General features: G+C 45.9%; 1 protein-coding gene across 1 annotated transcript in view; it reads right to left on the bottom strand.

Annotated features, from left to right (window-relative positions):
- The window catches only part of LOC141126762 (transient receptor potential cation channel subfamily M member 2-like), a 216,994-nt gene that overhangs the window by 153,905 nt on the left and 43,723 nt on the right, over nt 1-19,366 (bottom strand). Inside the window, exons 8-14 of the mRNA XM_073612743.1 lie at nt 18,776-18,976; nt 18,543-18,645; nt 15,425-15,546; nt 13,759-14,088; nt 12,190-12,315; nt 11,146-11,275; nt 7,095-7,240 (exon numbers count right to left, since the gene is read on the bottom strand). Coding sequence (XP_073468844.1) covers nt 7,095-7,240; nt 11,146-11,275; nt 12,190-12,315; nt 13,759-14,088; nt 15,425-15,546; nt 18,543-18,645; nt 18,776-18,976 — 1,158 coding nt within the window. The remainder of the gene's footprint in view (nt 1-7,094; nt 7,241-11,145; nt 11,276-12,189; nt 12,316-13,758; nt 14,089-15,424; nt 15,547-18,542; nt 18,646-18,775; nt 18,977-19,366) is intronic.

Here is a 19,366-nt window from a genome sequence, read left to right as displayed (position 1 = left end):
CATCTGTCGCCCGGCGCTTCTTCACTGAGAACTGAGCGATCAAACATTGCTGATGGCTCGGTTTTCACAGCTCCCTGAGCAGAGAGCTTCTGTCAGTCAGTGGCTCTCTGCTCTGCCCCCCCTCCGCACTCACTGGAGTAATGCGCAGTGGAGGGGCGGGGGGGAGCGGCCGTCTCAGGCTCTTAGCAGCTCGCTGAGAACCTGTCATGAGAGGGTTTACCCATTGGTGGCGCTATCAGTCTCTTGGATCGCAGTACCAGTGTCCACCAGCGGGTGTCTTCCAACACCTGGGACCTGCAGTAAGAGGTCTCTCCTGCTGGTGGCACTGCTGCACCCTTGGGCCGTAGTACCTGTGTCCACCAGCGGGTGCACTCAGCACCCTCTGCGCTCAGCTGTAACATAGGATCAATTACTACAGCCTTATAAATACCCGGCAAGCCCTCATAGGCTTGCCTTGGTATCTTTCTCCCTGCGCCCTGACCTTGCTGCCTGTATCCTGATTGTGAACCTGTTTGTCCTGTCCTGTCCTGCTCTGCTCTGATCCGATCCTAAGCCCATCCTGTTCTTGTCCCTCCTGATTCCCTTGGATCCCTTCCCTGCAGCCTAACCATCCATCCTCTCCCTGTCCTGCTGGTTTCCCGTCCTTGCCCATCTGCTGACCTCCCTGTGTATGACCTTGGCCTGGCTTTGTTTACAATTCCGGTATCTCCATTTACTTATATATATTGTTGTTTGTAGTGCGTTTGTTGTGTTGGTTTGCACTGTTTATATTCCTTTTACTTGTCACTTGTTTAATAAACACCATTATTTTTTCACTTACATGTGTTTCTGGTCTCCTCTGTGCAGTCCACATGGTCTGGTCAATTAGATCCCCTGACAGTATACCAAGGCCATCCCTGACCAGACGTGGCTGCATTGAGGAAACCATCCTGGTTTGTCGGGTCTGCTAATATGGATTTCAATGAAATCATTTATTATTCTCTGCTAGCAGAAGAGGATGGTGAATATTGTCGCCAGATTTTAAAAGGGTGGACTAGTGACCAGCTGATGGAAACTATCCGATCAGCTCATTCCCTAGTGGATCTTGGGTATATGTCTTTTGAAGATGTTCAGCCCCTGATCCAGTTATGTGCAAAACCAGCCCTGTCCTGTATTCCCGAGGGAAGTGATGATTTTTCGCCCCCCTTCAATTATGGCCAAGTTGAATCCCTGGTTTGGTTGTTAGAGGATGATCCAGCCTATTTTATGGAACATTATTCCTCCTGTTCACAGCAAGTGTTGTCTAATTGCATCCAGTCGGTGCAATCCTTGATTAGTCAGGCTGTGTGTGAATCAGCGTTTGTTCAACCTGTGTTGCAGGCATGGTCAGATCTCCTGTCTTTAGCTAAGCCACAATATTCCAACCCTGCCATTAATCATCTGCCTTCCCAAAAATCTATCTCCCCGTCGCCTATGGCAACCTCAGCTACAGCCCAGTTTAATCAGCCCCCTACCAAATACTACCACCCAGTCTCCAAGTGTCGCACCTATCCTGCCTTCAATCCACCTGTCTCTTCTCCTCCACCTGTAACAGTCCCACAAAACCCTTCTCTAGCTACAGTTCCTTGGTCTTCCTTCGATCCAGCTACTTTCTTTTCTTACAGCCCTGCACCTACATACAAAACTGCACGGGCTAAACCAAAAAAGAAACAAAAATTCCTCCCGACCCACACCATCTTGCCAGTAACCCAACCTGCTCCTGCTTTCCAGCCAGATGTCTCGGTGCCTGCCTTCCAGCCAGATGTCTCGGTGCCTGCCTTCCAGCCCGATGTCTCGGTGCCTGCCTTCCAGCCCGATGTCTCGGTGCCTGCCTTCCAGCCCGATGTCTCGGTGCCTGCCTTCCAGCCCGATGTCTCGGTGCCTGCCTTCCAGCCCGATGTCTCGGTGCCTGCCTTCCAGCCCGATGTCTCGGTGCCTGCCTTCCAGCCCGATGTCTCGATGCCTGCCTCCCAGTCTGATGTCCTGATGCCTGCCTTCCAGCCTGATGTCTCGACGCCTGCCTCCCAGCTTGATGCCTTTGCCTCACAGTCTGATGTGCCCGCTGTCCAGTCTGTCCTGATGCCTGCCTTCCAGCCTGAAGTCTCGGTGCCCGCTTTCCAGTCTGATGTCTCGATGCCTGCCTTCCAGTCTGATGTCTCGATGCCTGCCTCCCAGCCTGATGTCTCGAAGCTTGCCTTCCAGCCTGATGCCTCGATGCCTGCCTACCAGCCTGATGTACCTGCCTTCCAGTTTGATGTGCCAGCTTCCCAGTTTGATGTGCCAGCTTCCCAGTCTGATGTGCCAGCTTCCCAGTCTGATGTGCCAGCTTCCCAGTCTGATGTGCCAGCTTCCCAGTCTGATGTGCCTGCTTTCCAGCCTATTGTCCCAGTGCCTGCCTTCCAGCCTGATGTCTCAGTGCCAGCTTCCCAGACTGATGTGCCAGCTTCCCAGACTGATGTGCCAGCTTCCCAGACTGATGTGCCAGCTGCCAAGCTCGAAGTGCCTGTGCCTGCTGCCCAGCCTGATGTGCCTGCTGCCCAGCTTGAAGTGCCTGTGCCCGCTGCCCAGCTCGAAGTGCCCGCTGCCCAGCTCGGTGTATTCCTGCCCGCTGTCTTCTCGGATGTGCCCGCTGTCTTCTCGGATGTGCCTGCTGTCTTCTCGGATGTGCCCACTGTCTTCTCAGATGTACCCACTGTCTTCTCAGATGTACCCACTGTCCAGTTTGATGTACCCGATGCCCAGCCTGATGTGCCCTCATCTGTTCGGTTGGAGGCCATGAACTTTGGACAACTGCACCTTGTTGGAGCGTCCGGAGGCCGCTCCTTGGGGGGGGGGGGGCACTGTCATGAGAGGGTTTACCCATTGGTGGCGCTATCGGTCTCTTGGATCGCAGTACCAGTGTCCACCAGCGGGTGTCTTCCAACACCTGGGACCTGCAGTAAGAGGTCTCTCCTGCTGGTGGGACTGCTGCACCCTTGGGCCGTAGTACCGGTGTCCACCAGTGAGTGCACTCCAGCAGTGTGGAGCAAACAGCACCCTCTGCGCTCAGCTGTAACATAGGGTCAATTACTACAGCCTTATAAATACCCGGCAAGCCCTCATAGGCTTGCCTTGGTATCTTTCTCCCTGCGCCCTGACCTTGCTGCCTGTATCCCGATTGTGAACCTGTTTCTGTCCTGTCCTGCTCTGCTCTGATCCAATCCGATCCCTATCCCAAGCCCATCCTGTTCTTGTCCCTCCTGATTCCCTTGGATCCCTTCCCTGCAGCCTAACCATCCATCCTCTCCCTGTCCTGCTGGTTTCCCGTCCTTGCCCATCTGCTGACCTCCCTGTGTATGGCCTTGGCCTGGCTTTGTTTACGATTCCGGTATCTCCATTTACTTATATATATTGTTGTTTGTAGTGGGTTTGTTGTGTTGGTTTTGCACTGTTTATATTCCTTTTACTTGTCACTTGTTTAAAAAACACCATTATTTTTTCACTTACATGTGTTTCTGGTCTCCTCTGTACAGTCCACACGGTCTCGTCAATTAGATCCCCTGACAGAGCCTGAGATGTCCATCAGTCCAGGCACCTTGTGGATCCAGACTGGACTGATTACAGTGTCATCAGCAGAGAGTGGACTTCGGGCCATTCTCTGCTTAAAACGGGTCACAGGAGTGCAAAACGATATGCACTCCTGTGACCCATAGGAAAAGCCCAGACAAACAAGCTCAGGCTGGACTTCTCCTTTAAAGCAGAGTTCCACCCTCAAAAAAGTTTTTTGAAAAGTCAACAGCTACAAACACTGTAGCTGCTGACATTTAATAAGGATACTTACCTTCTAGGGAGCTCACAATGTCCCCCCCCCCGAGGCCGATCCATCCATCAGCTTGGGTGCAGGCCCCGCCATTATAACTAAGGGAAACCGGCAGTGGAGTCTTCAGGCTTCACTGCTAGTTTCCTACTGAGCATGCGCACTTTTTGAATGGCCCTGTTATCTTCTGGGACACACACAGGTCCCAGAAGGCAGTGGGGGGGGGGTCAGAGGCAGAAGAGGAAATTACGTACCTTGGCGAGGCTGGGACAGAAGTTCACCTTTTTACTGCATAAAAGGTAAGAAAAACAAATGTATGTCCAAAAACGAGGGGTGGAGGGGTGGTCTTTAGTTTATGACCAAGTAGTCAAGTTGGGTGAACCTTCGTAACTTCTCGTCTCTGGTCAAGCTCCTGACTGATATGACCAGAAAGGACGGTATTCCACAGAGTTGGTCTCCAAAGTCCATTAAGGCTGTCGAGAGTCTCAAGGCTGCCTTTGTTTCTGCTCCTGTGTTGGCACATCCTGATCCCTATGTTACCTTTTATCCTTGAAGTTGATGCTTCTGAGACTGGAATTGGCGCCCTTCTGTCTCAACGTCCTACCTCTGAGAGCACTATGCATCCTTGTGGCTACTTATCCAAGAAATTATCACCTATGGAGTGCAATTACGAGATTGGTGACAGAGAGCTGTTAGCGATCATTTTAGCCCTGAAAGAATGGAGACATCTTCTCGAAGGTACCACTGTGCCGGTTCTCGTCCTTCTGACCATAAGAATCTCACATTCTTGTCTGAGGCCAAACGCCTTTCTCCCATAAGGGTGCGATGGACTCTTTTTTCTTGTCTAGTTTCAATTACATTGTCTCATTCTTAGGCTTGAATGGAGGAGAAGATTTGGATGCCGCACAGCTATGAGTAAGCACTCAGTCCTGAGTGCGAAACGCGTCAGCTTACCTGTACTTTCTGCATGACAGTCTTGTTATTTTGATGATCCCATTTTTTCAATAAAGTGAAGTTTTTTGACTACATCCGGTGTGCGGCATCCAAATCTTCTCCTCCATTCAAGCCTGCTTTGTCTAGCATTCAGCCAGCACCTGGAGCTCTTCTGCTCTGAAACTTCTACTTACACCTGGGTCAGTGTCAGCCTGAGCAGTGGAAACACTTTCTTTTAATGTCTCATTCTTACCCGGTACACTTTGTCATGACAATTTTCCTCCACTTCCAAGATGGAGTCAGTTCTGGTTCCTGTGATTCCTCCTGATCTTATTCTGGCTATGGTTCGCACCAGTCTCACTTCTCCTTTGGGTGAAAAAATTCTTGTTGCTCATGTCCATGCTCCTCCAGAGAAACCTTGTGGCCGCTGCTTTGTCCCAGAGAGTCTCCGTACTGCCGTGCTCCAGACTTACCATTCTCCCAAGGCTGCTGGCCACCCTGGGAAGAATCAACTCTTCCATCGTGCTGATGTAACCGCCTTCGTAGCTGTCTGTTTCATGTGTGCTCAGAGTAAGACTCCACGACACCTTCCAGTGGGCCTCCTACAACCCATATCCAATGGAGAGAGGCCCTGGACCCACATTTCTATGGATTTCCTTCTGGAGTTACCCAACTCCCAGGTTAACATAGTTATCCTAATGGTGGTTGACCAGTTATCGAAACTGTCCCTTTCTATTTCACCTAAGAAGTTGCCCACTTCTAAGGAACGGTCTTTCATTTTTTGCTCGGGAGATCTTTCGCTTACATGGGCTACCCAAGGTGATTGTCTCGGACAGGGGTAGTCAGTTTGTCTCCCGGTTCCGGCAAGCCTTTTGTGCACAGTTGGGAATTCAGCTTGCTTTCTCCTCTGCGTATCACCCACAGTCTAATGAGGTCGCAGAACGAGCCAATCAGTCCTTGGAGCAATTCCTACATTGCTATATTTCTTACCGTGGGCGAAGTTTGCTCACAATAGTGCCTTGAATTCTACTTCCCGATTGTCCCCGTTTTTGGCCACCTATGGTTTCCAACTCTCCATGTTGCCTGACTCATTTGTTCAGCAGAGTATTCCTGCATTAGAGGAGCATCTCCATGGTCTTTGTTCCACTTGGGCACAAGTCCAGGAGGGTAATGATAGGTACAGACTCCATGCTGACCGCAGACGCCTGCCTGCGCCTTCCTACCAGGTTGGGGACAGGGTCTGGCTGTCATCTTGCAACCTCCGATTTAGTGTTCCCTCTCTGAAGTTCGCACCTCGGTTTATTGGGCCTTTCTGTATTCTGCGCAGGATTAACCCAGTGGCTTACGCATTAGACCTTCCTTCTAATATGCATATCTCAAATGTATTTCATGTCTCCTTTTTAAAACCTTTTGTCTGCAACCTCTTTACCACCTCGGTGCCTCGTCCTCACCCTATACACACTAAGAACCATGAGGAGTATGAAGTACAGTCCATTGTTGACTCCCGTAGGTTCCGTAGGCGCATACAGTACCTGCTGCATTGGAAAGGGTACGGTCCAGAGGAACGCTCTTGGGTCTCATCCTCGAAAATACATGCCCCTATCCTCCTCCTTGATTTCCATAGACGTTATCCCCAGGACCCTGGTGGTCCTCCGAGGGGGAGGGATCATTGAGCAGGGGGTAGTGTCAGGGCTGGGCTCAGCCCCTCCTTCTCAAAGCTGTCCGCCCAACTGTCGGCTAATTGCCAGTTCCTATCTCTCCACAGTGACTCACCTGTTAATTATATCCTGCTCATCAGTCCTACTTAAGCCGTTCAGTCCAGATGATCTCTGCCTTTGTCTTGGTCACATCTCTAGAGATGCTCGCCTGTTTCCTGATAAAGACTTGCTTGGCTGACATTCCTTCTGGCTCCAGGTCCTGCTTGCTGTTCTACTATGCTCCTCTCTGGCTCCCTGACGTTTTGGCTTGTCTGACTATCCGTTCCGGTTCCTGAACTCTGGCTATGTTTTGACTATGTTTACTCTGTTTACCTTTTTTTTTTTATTATTATTAAACAAGTGTGATTTAACTGTACTTCTGTCTCAGTTTGATTCATGGTTTCTGACAGCATGGAAACATGAATGGATGGGAGAGTTTGCTTTGAATATTAAAAATGATTTAAATAGAGTTTTTGGTTTGTGGTGCTCAGATGCAGTGAAGATCCGCTATAAGCTTCCCAATTGCTTCTCTGGATATTTTTGTTGTAGAATTCTTACTGGGTATCTGTCTCCTCATAATGAGGATAGGCTACAACTTCCTGTCTTGGGTACATTATATCAGGTCAGGTAAAAATACATGGCAGACAAACCTGGACACCTCCTTGTGACATAAAGGACAGAGCTTGAGACTTTTGAGCCATTTCCAGGGCGGTGGTCCTTCCCCAATTGTGGGAGACATGGATCAAAAGAAGTTCTGCCCGTTTCTCATCACTACGATAACATTCAGAGAACACTCCTGTTCAGAAAGAGAAAGGGTGGATGGAATGATTGCCTAGCTTTTTTTCAAAACATCATTAGAAGTTAGTGAAAAACAAGTTTAAAGCTGAAGTTTGGGTTTGACAATTTTTACATAGTTACAGCGGTCTGGCTCGGACCATTGTACAGTAAGTATATATGTGCCATAACTGTGGGGATTCCCAATGGAAGCTGGAAATCACTGTAGCAGGCACCGCTACTGCACCACTACTAAAGTGATTTCCACTATCTAACAGGATCTGTGCCAGGCATGGCCTCCGATAAGGGGGCCCCCTGTCCTATTGTAGGGGGCCCGAGAACAGAGGGGGGCCCACACAGGGAAGGGGATTAGTGATGGACAACAATTGCAGAACTATTCCTCCAGCAGCTGAAAGCTCGTCTCTCCCCCTCTCCTGGCTGCCAGCTTTTATCTGCGGAGAAAGAGACAGTCGTCCCTCACTAATCCCCCTCCTTGCATGCCCCCTCCAGCACTGGCTCTTATGTTAGCCCTGCTCCTGAGTTTGTTATCTCTGTAACTGTTTCTCTCCCTCTGTCTCTTTGATCCCAGAGCTCCAACTACCCAGCCTGTATATTTTTTTTCATCTCATCTTCATTTTTATTTATTAACTCAGTATTGTCTTTTAGATTTAGCAGGAATTCTGTGAGTTATGTTGTATTTGTGTCTGCTAATGATTGTATGGTATTGTTAGCAAAATATAGCTTTAATATTCTCTTGGGGGGGGGGGCTGTCAGGTAGTCTGTACAGGGCCCTGCGATTTCTATCAGCAGCCCCGGTGCCAAGCAGCCAAGCCAGGCTAATGTAACTACAGTATGTAAAGATTGCCATACCTTAAATTCAGCTTTAAAAATGAATGATCTGCTCTTATTCACCTGTACTTGGATGATCTCATAAAACCTTTAGATGCTGTACCAAACACCCTAAAGTTTCTCAAGTATTTATAAATTATTTATGCATACACTATATTACCAAAAGTATTGGGACACCTGCCTTTAGACGCACATAAACTTTATTGACATCCCAGCCTTAGTCCGTAGGGTTCAATATTGAGTTGGCCCACCATTTGCAGCTTCAACTCTTCTGGGAAGGCTGTCCACAAGGTTTAGGAGTGTGTTGTTAAGGAAATTCTAAATTCTGTATACAATTGTATACTATTTTGTATGTTTGCCTATGCATTGTTCACTGAACTCATTGTGCATACGGCACTAATAATGTTTTCATTACATTCATATCGTTTGCATTCTTTCGAGTTCTGATTAGAATTAGCCTGCCTATGTAACGCCCCTTGTTACCATACAAGTACAATTGTAATATTAATGTGATACCTACGTAATCATGTGTATAAAAACCTTCAATTGCATCAAATAAAACAGAACAGTTATTTTGGAAAGATGCTGAGTGTATCTTTTGTGTCTATTCCCTACTGCAGTAGTTATTATTAATGTGAAACCACTAATTAATATGAGGATAGGAGTTGCCTATCTATAAAATTTCTAGAACAGTGTCTATGGAAATGTTTGACCATTCTTCTAGAAGCGCATTTGTGAGGTCAGGCACTGATATTGGACGAGGAGGCCTGTCTTGCAATCTTCACTCTAATTCATCCCAAAGGTGTTCTATCGGTTTGAGGTCAGGACTCTGTGCAGGCCAGTTGGGTTCCCCCACCCCAAACTCACTCATCCATGTCTTTATGGACCTTGCTTTGTGTACTGGTCCAAATTATTTGGTAGAGGGGGGATTATGGTGTGGGGTTGTTTTTCAGGGGTTGGGCTTAGTTTCAGCAAAGGGAACTCTTAAGGTGTCAGCATACCAAGACATACCAAGACATTTTAGACAATTTTGTTTTCCCAACTTTGTGGGAATATTGTGGGAATGGCCCCTTCCTGTTCCAACATGACTGCACACCAGTGCACAAAGCAAAGTTCATAAAGACATGGATGAGCGAGTTTGAGGTGGAGGAACTTGACTGGCTGCAGTCTCTGCTCTAATTCCCAAAGGTGTTCTATCAGGTTAAGGTCAAGCCAGTCAAGTTCCTCCACCCCAAACTTACGCATCCATGTCTTTATGGACCTTGCTTTGTACACTGGTGTGCAGTCATGTTGGAACAGGAAGGGGCCATCCCCAAACTGTTCCCACAAAGTTGGGAGCATGAAATTGTCTAAAATGTCTTGGTATGCTGACACCTTAAGAGTTCCCTTCACTATAACTAAGGGGTCAAGCCCAACTCCTGAAAAACAACCCCACACTATAATCCCCCCTCCATCAAATAATTTGGACCAGTGCACAAAGCAAGTCCATAAAGACATGGATGAGCGAGTTTGAGGTGGAGGAAATTGACTGGCCTGCATGGAGTCCTGACCTCAACCTGATAGAACACCTTTGGGATGAATTAGAGTGGTGAATGCGAGCCAGGCCTTCTCTTCCAACATCAGTGCCTGACCTCACTAATGTGCTTCTGGGAGAATGGTCAAACATTTCCATAGACACAGTTCTAAACCTCTTGGCAGCCTTTCCAGAAGAGTTGAAGCTGTTATAGGTGCAAACAATGGGCCAACTCAATATTGAACCCTACGGACTAAGACTAGGATGCCATTAAAGTTCATGTGGGTGTAAAGGCAGGTGTCCCAATACTTTTGGTAATATAGTGTATGTATATACAGCGCTCTGTTTTACATTAATGCTAATTACTACCAATCAAATAAACAACATGATCAAAACAAATGTCTTTTATACCAAATAATATACAATCCATTTCACTTCTTATTCCGTGAAATATGCATCAATTCTGTGCCTCACAACATGCTGTGTTTTTCAGTTTCCTCCTCTACGTTCACTTCAGAAAACGGTAATTTTAAAAAGCTGTAATCCTAAGGTTGCATTCACACTTTTGTGTAGCAGGAACGAGCGGTCCTGCTCATGATTTTGGTTGAGCGATTTGCATGCAATTAGTCGTGTACCCTTTTGAATAACTTCAGACAAGGCTCAGAACGGTTAGTGTAACTTTACTGAATAAATTTACCAGCTCAATATGAATATGAATATGAAAGTCCTTTCCCTAATCCTAACTTTAATTCCCCGTACACACGGTCGGATTTTCTGATGGAAAATGTTCGATGGGAGCTTTTTGTCGGAAATCCTGACCGTGTGTAGGCTCCATCGGACATTTTCCGTCGGAATTTCCGTCACACAAAATTTGAGATCTGGATCTCAAATTTTCCGACAACAAAATCCGTTGTCGTAAATTCCGATCGCGTGTACACAATTCCGATGCGCAAAGTTCCACGCATGCTCGGAATCAAGCAGAAGAGCCGCACTGGCTATTGAACTTCCTTTTTCTCGGCTCGTCGTACGTGTTGTACGTCACCGCGTTCTTGACGTGCGGAATTTGTGTGACCGTGTGTATGCAAGACAAGTTTGAGCCAACATCCGTCGGAAAAAATACATGAATTTTGTTGTCGGAATGTCCGATCCTGTGTATGGGGCATAATAGTGCAGTGGCCCAGGCATACTTCCATGATGTTAGAGTCCATTATGGCATTGTCAATGGCTTGGATGTCTTACGAAAATCTTGGTTCCTTCAGTAGCACCAAACGATTGCCCGGAACTCACTGGACCCATCAAAACCTACAACTTGGAACTCGTGGACTGCAGCCGTCACCCTTTTTATATCACAGGTGGGCTGGCTAGAACCAAAAGCCCGGGAACTAAGCTAGAAACATTTAACCCTTTCCCCAGCCTGGGACAGCTGCTTGTTCACTAGACTATACACGTTTCAAAAGCGCATCACATGTTCTGCTGCAATTTGGGATTGCAGGCAGAGTTGCAGCGTTTCTGCCTTCAGTCCCAAATCCCGAGAAGTGAACAGGGGCCTTTAGCATTTATCTTACCTGCAGCTCGTTCCTCATAAAGGTCGGCAAGTGCTGTCATCTCCTCTATTTCCTTAGAGTCTTCCTCCTCCTTAGAAAGAGCCTTTAGGATCTTGGTGCAGGCCAGGGCTCCAGCTACACTATCCTGAGTCTGTCAGGAAGAGAAAATAACTATCAAATCACAGCATGACGCCCATGACACCAGACCTGCAAGTAATTGTTTTTAAACTTTCTGGATCATTTTTTTCACATAAAATGAAATAAATGTATTATCTTTGGACTCCTAATGAAGTAGACACAGAATGATATTATAGGAGGTGCACTAACGGGTAGTGTATATTGTCTGGAAGGCAGAATGGGGACCTTAAGTTCCCATTTCCAACTCAATCACCCCATCATGCTATTGTCAGTCATGGACAGGTTCTTTTTTCTTCAACCAGTGGGTTGAATGAAAAAAGCGACAGATTTCGTTTGGCTTCTGTTGACACACAAATCAAAATCAAAATTGCTGTCTTGCTAGAACTGTACTGCTACTTTTTTTGAACAGCCTGTGTATATTCCCTGGTGGCATAGTCTACTTATAGCTCACCCACCTTGGCTCTCTACACCTAGAATTTAGCTGCCAGAGTAGGACAATGGTTTGCCTAACAATCCTAAAAATTAATTCTGGGATTACGAAATCATAATTGGAGAATTGTCTCTTGTATCCACTGTGCCCTCAGCCTTGGCCTTGTGTGGCTACTATGGTGTCTGATCTTATTAATGTGATAGACTTAGCCAGTCTGCTGGCTTAGGAAGGGAGTGGCACAAAACAGTTGCACTATTGGGGGGGGGCAGGAAGTATAAATTCAGACCTGATTTTTCAGGGTTAAACCCATGATAGCTATCTAATGATGTTGTTTAGAGCCAAACCAAGATATAATACTTCATGGACAGTGCTATAAGAATCACGGGCAGGTGTGAAAGCCCACCATAACCAAAGTGCATTTTTTTAGGCTATTTGTGATTTTCTGATCACTGAGGATGGGTACAAAACAGTTTGGACGGAAGGGAACATTTCTCTACCAGATTCCAGATGATGTCTGCCATCTCTGCTCGGTTCTGCACAATGCACCAGATGAGAAGATCCCTCACAGGGTGGTCCAACTGCTGGGAGTTTTTGTGTTTCAAAGCTCCCACTTTCCCATTTATCTGAGGATACAAATTTCATATCAGACTCATGTTATAATCAAGGCTAATATAGCTTTGCTAATATCATTTCATGCACCATTGCAGGTCAAGAGTAAAGGAGGTCAAAATTTACTTCTAGCTGTTCTACCTGTTCCATTTACATCCTCCTACATCAACACCAACCAATCTCAAGAACCAGGAGGTGAGAGTAGGAGGAGGAGGAGGAGGATACTGTAGATGAAAGATACAATTGCAAAAGAGAATATACAGATTAAAGATGATAACTGTCCCAATAGAATAGTTATGTTTGTACCCTCTTCATGACTGACAGACTGTTTTAGAACTAAAAGCAACAGGGATGTCAGGGCTGTGTACAGACAGCTTTACCTTGGGAACTCTTTACTGCACTTCTAATAGAACACTGTACATAGACACCTTTAGCCTCAACCATTCCAAGAAATACAATTTCCTTGTTACTGCACCTTATTGGATATAGTTAATGAGCTCCGACTGCCGGTGTAGACCATCAGGCCTTCAACTGGGACATTGTTGTCATTACTGCTGGGTTTCCCTTTAGACGTATTGTCAGAATTAATGCTTAATGCCCTGTTCACACGACCGAACTTTCCAGCAGACTAGGTCCGACGGTCTTCCTGACGGACTTTAGGCGGACTTCCGACGGACTTTCCAAATGAACGGACTCGCACACACACGACCGGAATTTCCGGCAGAATAGGTCCGACGGTCTTCCCAACGGACTTTCGGTGGACTTCCGAACGAAGGAACGAACTTGCCCACACACGGACTAATGTCCATTAATTTTGAACGTGATGAGGTACGACGGGACTAGAAAAGAAAGTCAATCTCGCCGATAAAAGAGATTAACACCTTGCAAGCCCCGTCGCAGAGCATACCAGGCCCTCAGGTGTGGTATCTGAGGGCCTGCAACAAAGTTTGTTAAAATCCCTACAATTTACAGTGATCTCTCAGAGAGGATTAATTTTTTTTATCAACAAAAGTGGAGTTACTTTTTTAAAGCAACATTATGCATTTAACATTCAGATATATGAAAAAAAAATGGAAAGAATACCCAAACAAAAATAATATCGAATAAACTAAAGTACCCATAATACGCCCGCTAAGAAATGCACACTCTATGAATAAAGATATATTTTTAAAAAAAGTAGAACTTAATTCTTTCAAACAAATTTTGGCTAAAGTAGCTCAATTTCATCAAAATCACTAATTTCTAAATAAACGTTCAGATTTATCTAACCTTTTTTTGTATCTGCTTTAAAGCCACCATATTAGGTGGTCTTCTGAGAGATAGAAGATCTCAACCTGTAATGTAATACTACCAATCCCACAGTTCCCACTGCCTAATTTCCTGGTAGGTTCTATGAATGTCACCCTGTATCTGAGAATTTGAGGTTCTTTTCACTTTACAAAGACCACATTAATCACCTTGATGTTGACATGTCCCAGAGTTCTTTGCTTACGCTTTGCATCTCGGTATAGGGGCTCTGTTAGATCTCCCAGAAGATCCTGTAGGACACGGGAGACGTGATGAAGTTCTATAGTAGATACAACAACTTCCTTTGATCCCTCCACTGTGGCTTCCCTCTCAAGTTTGCTGTGAATCAAACTGGATGGATCTGTATTATTGTACAATTCGGTGAGAGTGTCCCAGGTGAGGTACTCCACCAGACTGACTCCACGCTCCAGGAACAGGCGCACAAATGAAGGTTTGTCTTCAATTAATGACAATGTCAGGCTGGGATACAGATCGGAGGGCTAGAAGACAAGCAAGAAGAAGTTCTAAATTGAAAAATCAAAATAAACAAACAAGACAATAAAATTAAAGCAAATCACAACAAATTCTGTTGCAGCATTTTAAATGTACATCCTAACTATGTTGGAGTATATGTCCATACCTTGCAATCATATCAGAATATAATGCATGACTGACAAAAGACAATATACACTCACCGACCACCTGCTCAATTGCTTGGTAACACAAATTGCTAATCAGCCAATCACATGGCAGCAACTCAATGCATTTAGGTATCTAGATGTGGTGAAGACGACTTTCTGAAGTTGAAACTGAGCATCAGAATGGGGAAGAAAAAGGAGTTAAGTGACTTTGAATGTGGCATGGTTGCTGGTGACAGACGGGCTGGTCTGCGTATTTCAAAAACTGCTGATCTACTGGGATTTTCATGCACAACCATCTCTCGGGTTTACAGAGAATGGTCCGAAAAAGAGAAAATATCTAGTGAGTGGCAGTTGTGTGGAGGAAAATGCCTTGTTGATGTCAGAGAAGAATGAGCAGACTGGTTTGACATTATAGAAAGGCAACGGTAACTCAAATAACCACTCGTTACAACCAATATATGCAGAATACCATCTCTGAATGCATAACACATCGAACCTTTCGAGTTTCGATTTCAGCTGCAACATTCAGATGGTCGGGTCAGAATTTGGTGTAAACAACATGAAAGCATGGATACATCCTGCCTTGTATCACCGGTTCAGGCTGGTGGTGGTGGTGTAATGGTGGGGGGGTATTTTCTATTCACACTTTGAGCCCCTTAATACCAATTGAGCATCGTTTAAACACCACAACCTACCTGAGTATTGTTGCTGACCATGTCCATCCTTTTATGACCACAGTGTCCCCATCTTCTGATGGCTCCTTCCAGCAAGATAATGCACCATGTCACAAAGCTCCAATCATCTCACCACTGGTTTTGTGAGAATGACAATGAGGTCCCTGTACTCCAATGGCCTCCACGGTCACCAGATCTCATCCAATAGAGCACCTTTGGGATGTCGTGGAACGTGAGATTTGCATCAAGGATGTGCAGCCGACAAATCTGCAGCAACTGCGTGATGTTATCATGTCAATATGAACCAAAATCTCTGAGGAATATTTCCAACACCTTGTTGAATCTATGCCACGAAGAATGAAGGCAGTTCTAAAGGCAAAAGGGGGTCCAGCCTGGTACTAGCAAAGTGTGTACCTAGTGAAGTGCTCGGTGAGTGTATATATTTTGTCACGATAATCAAAATGAGGGAAAGCAGACAATCAACTGGTCACATGTGACAACAAAGAATACGTTTGTCCAACCTTCCAGGTCCAGTCTTTAGTGAAGATCTGAGTCTCAGCAATGTCCGACCGATTCCAGGACACGGCAAGTTTCAGCTGATGGTCCCAGTTCTCCTGGCCATTGTGATCAGCATTGTGGGAGGCTGAAAGACAGATATCAATGGTCATCATTATGTTGTTTTTTTCACTTTCAATAAAGACTTTACTTATCAAGTTAGCATAGTGTTTCTTCTGTGTCCCTTCATTTATTCTCTGGCTTCTTTAAACCTTAATCAGTAACACTGGGGGGGGAGATTGACCACTATCTCCTGACCTCCTCAGCAAAAGATTTCCATCCAAATCTGTGTCCCACTACAGTTACTTTATCCCCGTCCTTGGGGTGAATGTGTAACATTTAGTATTTTTGAAGTAACAATCTAATGATGTAACAAATAGGTAATATGTAAAAACAGACTTGAGGATATTACCTTTTTTAAATGAGGAATGGTCATACATGTGCATGACCATTCCTCATTCTTCAAAAAAGGTGAAATCCTCAAGTTGTGCATGCTTTACACGTAATATATGAGTTCTCTTCAGGGGTGACTCACAAGAAATGCCACATAGTAAGGAGCACTCATGCCGCGTACACACGAGCGGACTGTCCGGCAGAAAAGGTCAGACGGAACGATTCTGGCGGACACTCTGATCGTGTGTGGGCTTCATCAGACCTTTTCTGTCAAAAATTCCGATGGACCTAGAAACAGAAAATGTTTCAAATCTTTCCGACGGACTTGATTCCTATTGAAAAATCCGCTCGTCTGTATGCTAGTCCGACGGACCAAAAACTAGTTCGTTCGTACGTCATCACATTTGAAACGATCGGACTTTGGTGTGATCGTGTGTAGGCAAGTCCGTTTCGTTGGAACTCCGTCGAAAAGTCCTTCGGAGTTCAGTCTGAGGAGAAGTCCGCTTGTGTGTACGCGGCATCAGTGAAAATACAACATTTGAAAACAATCAGACTTGCCATCGGTAATGCTTCTACAGTCATTAAAGTGGTTCTAAAGGTTCAAGTTTTTTTTTTTTTTTTTACCTTAGGGTGGTTGTAAAGGCAGAAGGTTTTTTTTATCTTAATGCATTCTATGCATTAAGATAAAAAACCTTCTGTGTGTGTATCAACCCCCCTCAACCATTCTAATATCTACCTGAGCCCAATCATCCTCCAGCGCTGTGCACTAGTGCCCCAATCTCTCCCTCCTGATTGGCTGAGACACAGCAGTGGCACCATTGGCTCCCGCTGCAGTCAATCAACGTTAGTTAGCCAATCAGGAGAGAGAGGAGCAGGGCCAAATGGGGGCTCCGTGTCTGAATGGACACTGAGAGCTGTGGCTTGGCTCGGGTGACCCCATAGCAAGCTGCTTGCTGTGGGGGCACTCGGCAGGAGGGAGGGACCAGGAGAGCTGGCGAGGGACCCAGAATGAGGAGGATTTGGGCTGCTCTGTGCAAATCCACTGCACAGAGCAGGTAAGTATGACATGTTATAGGTGGGGGCAGTGACCTTTTTTTGTATTGTTGATATATTGATCAGGCAATGCACTGACACCTTTGCTGCTATAGTGCAACGTGCTGGGTGTTCAGTGTGTTCCTGCACCTTTACTGAGGGGTGGGCTCCATCCAGTCATCTGCCCTTCATCTATCCATCAGAATGCATGTGCTTTCACTGTGGAGACTCCTAAAAGTTAGATGTAGGGTCTGCAGGATACAGGGTGCCTTGCCGGGTTCTGCAGCTTACGCATGCATTTGCAAATGTGTGCAACTAAACTCCTGTTTTTAACGCATACTGCTGAACAGGTAATTCGGTTGGTCACAAGCTGGTTGGTAAGTTGATCTAGGAAATTTTTTTCTAATTTGACATGCAAAAAAAAGAACCCGCTCCAGGTGTCTACTTCCTAATAATCTCTCCCTCTCCAGGCCTGGGTGCAGCTCAATAAGCAACCATATGCAAAAATTGAACAAAAAGGTCCGGATGGCCGCACTCCAATGAAAAGGAACTCTTTATTGTTATAAAAAATCCTTGATGTATGGATTTATTATAACAATAAAGAAATCGTTTTCATTGGAGTGCGGTCATCTGGACCTTTTTGTTCAATTTTTATTTGACATGCCCTTTCCCTTCCAGTGCTCCTTGCTGTGAAGACCAGTTATAAGTGGGGGCAGTGACCTTTTTTTGTAAGTATGACATGTTTGTTATTTTTAAAGAAAACAAAATGAGACTTTACAATCACTTTAATGCATTCTATGGATTAAGGTAAAAGAAAAACCTTCTGGGTGCAGCTCCCCATTATACTTACCTGAGCCCAGGGGCGGACTGACAACTCATGGGGCCCCTGGGAAATAGGAGATTATGGGGCCCCCAGGCAATCAGAGATTATGGGGCCACATAGTATTCACACACAGTATACACATACATGTACACACAGTATACACAGACATGTTTCTATTGGCTGTCCCTGGTCCATACTGTCCCTGGTTTTACTGAGGCTGGCAACCCTGATGGGGCCCCCTAGTGGCCCAGGGCCCTCGGGCAGTGCCCGAGTGGCTCAATGGTCAGTCCGCCCCTGCCTGAGCCCCATCTTGATCCAGCGATGTGCATAAGAGCAGCGGCTCTCCCGGGTCTCTCTCTCCTCATTTGCTCACACAGCAGCAGGATCCATTGCCTCCTACTGCTGTCAATGACCTGTCAGTGAGCTTATGAGGAGCGAACGGGGGGGGCATGGCCAAGTCACACTCGTGTGTGAATGGATACACAGAGCGCGGCTCAGGAGCGTGCCTGCTCGAGTGTCCCTATAGCAAAAGGTTTGCTATTGGGGGCACATGGCAGGTGGGAGGAGCCAAGACCGTCGGTGAGAGTCCCAAAAAGAAGAGGATCGGGGTTGCTCTGTGCAAAACCATTACACAGAGCAGGTAAGTTTAACATGTTTTGTTTTTGTTTATTCCTTTAGAATCACTTAAAAGTGTATCTTAGGCCACAGTTTATGTCTATACTGTATATACACTATAATGTGCAAGTCTGAAAAATGTCTAATGGAAAGCAGATACTTTTTCCTGTGATGGAGCCTCAGAGAAATGTTTTTTTTTTCTGCTGGTGTCAATCTCTGACCTTTCAGCAAAGCTTGCAGGATTGCCACATCCATCCCTTGATCTCCAGCCTTCTGCTCTCGGAGGATGGTAAGCAGAGACCCCATGCGGACAATATCTTGAATCTGTGGAAAAATTTGGAGACACATGAATATCTGAAATGGGATTAAGTGTATGTTTTAGCCAAAGACTGCTAGTGGACAGATTGATGAAGTTAAAAAAGAATCAATGAGACACTGAGTGACCATCACTCACTTTCTTGGTCCACATGATAATTTGAGCTTCTGTGAAACTGTCATATGACTCTGAGAAAAGATTCTGCAGCTTCTCCTTAATGAGGTTGATGGTAATTTTGGAGGAACTTAGATTCGCCACCTGTGCTATGATGTCAGCAACTCGACCAGATCCCTCCACAATGACACACGGTGTGTTGTTACACATTGAACTGTAGATGGTCTGTATGAGGGAACAATTAGAACATTGGAGAGAAGAAGGTTATCTGCACTCTCTGGTGGAAAATAGGTATTGGCACACTTAAGTAAAAAGGCTGTCTCAGATAGAAATCTCTAAGGTAGGGGTGTCAAACTCAAATTCATTGTAGGCCAGCAGTATGGTTGCCCTCAAAGGGCCGGTTGTATCTGGGGTGCGCTACATACAGAGTGCAGGTGTGTGTCTAACCTCAACCCCCTTAAAGCTTCCTTGGATCTCTCCCTCATACCTGGCCTGGCTCTCCCCATCGCGGGAGTGGAAGGTGAGAACCGGAGGTGGCGGAAAAATTCTCGCAGTGAGGTCCACAGAACAAGGCCTGGTGGGGCCAGATTCAGCCTGTGGGTCTTGTGTTTGACA

Source organism: Aquarana catesbeiana, linkage group LG02 (genome assembly GCF_042186555.1).
Source record: "Aquarana catesbeiana isolate 2022-GZ linkage group LG02, ASM4218655v1, whole genome shotgun sequence".
Lineage (NCBI taxonomy): Eukaryota > Metazoa > Chordata > Amphibia > Anura > Ranidae > Aquarana > Aquarana catesbeiana.
This window is presented reverse-complemented; position numbering and strand designations above follow the sequence as displayed.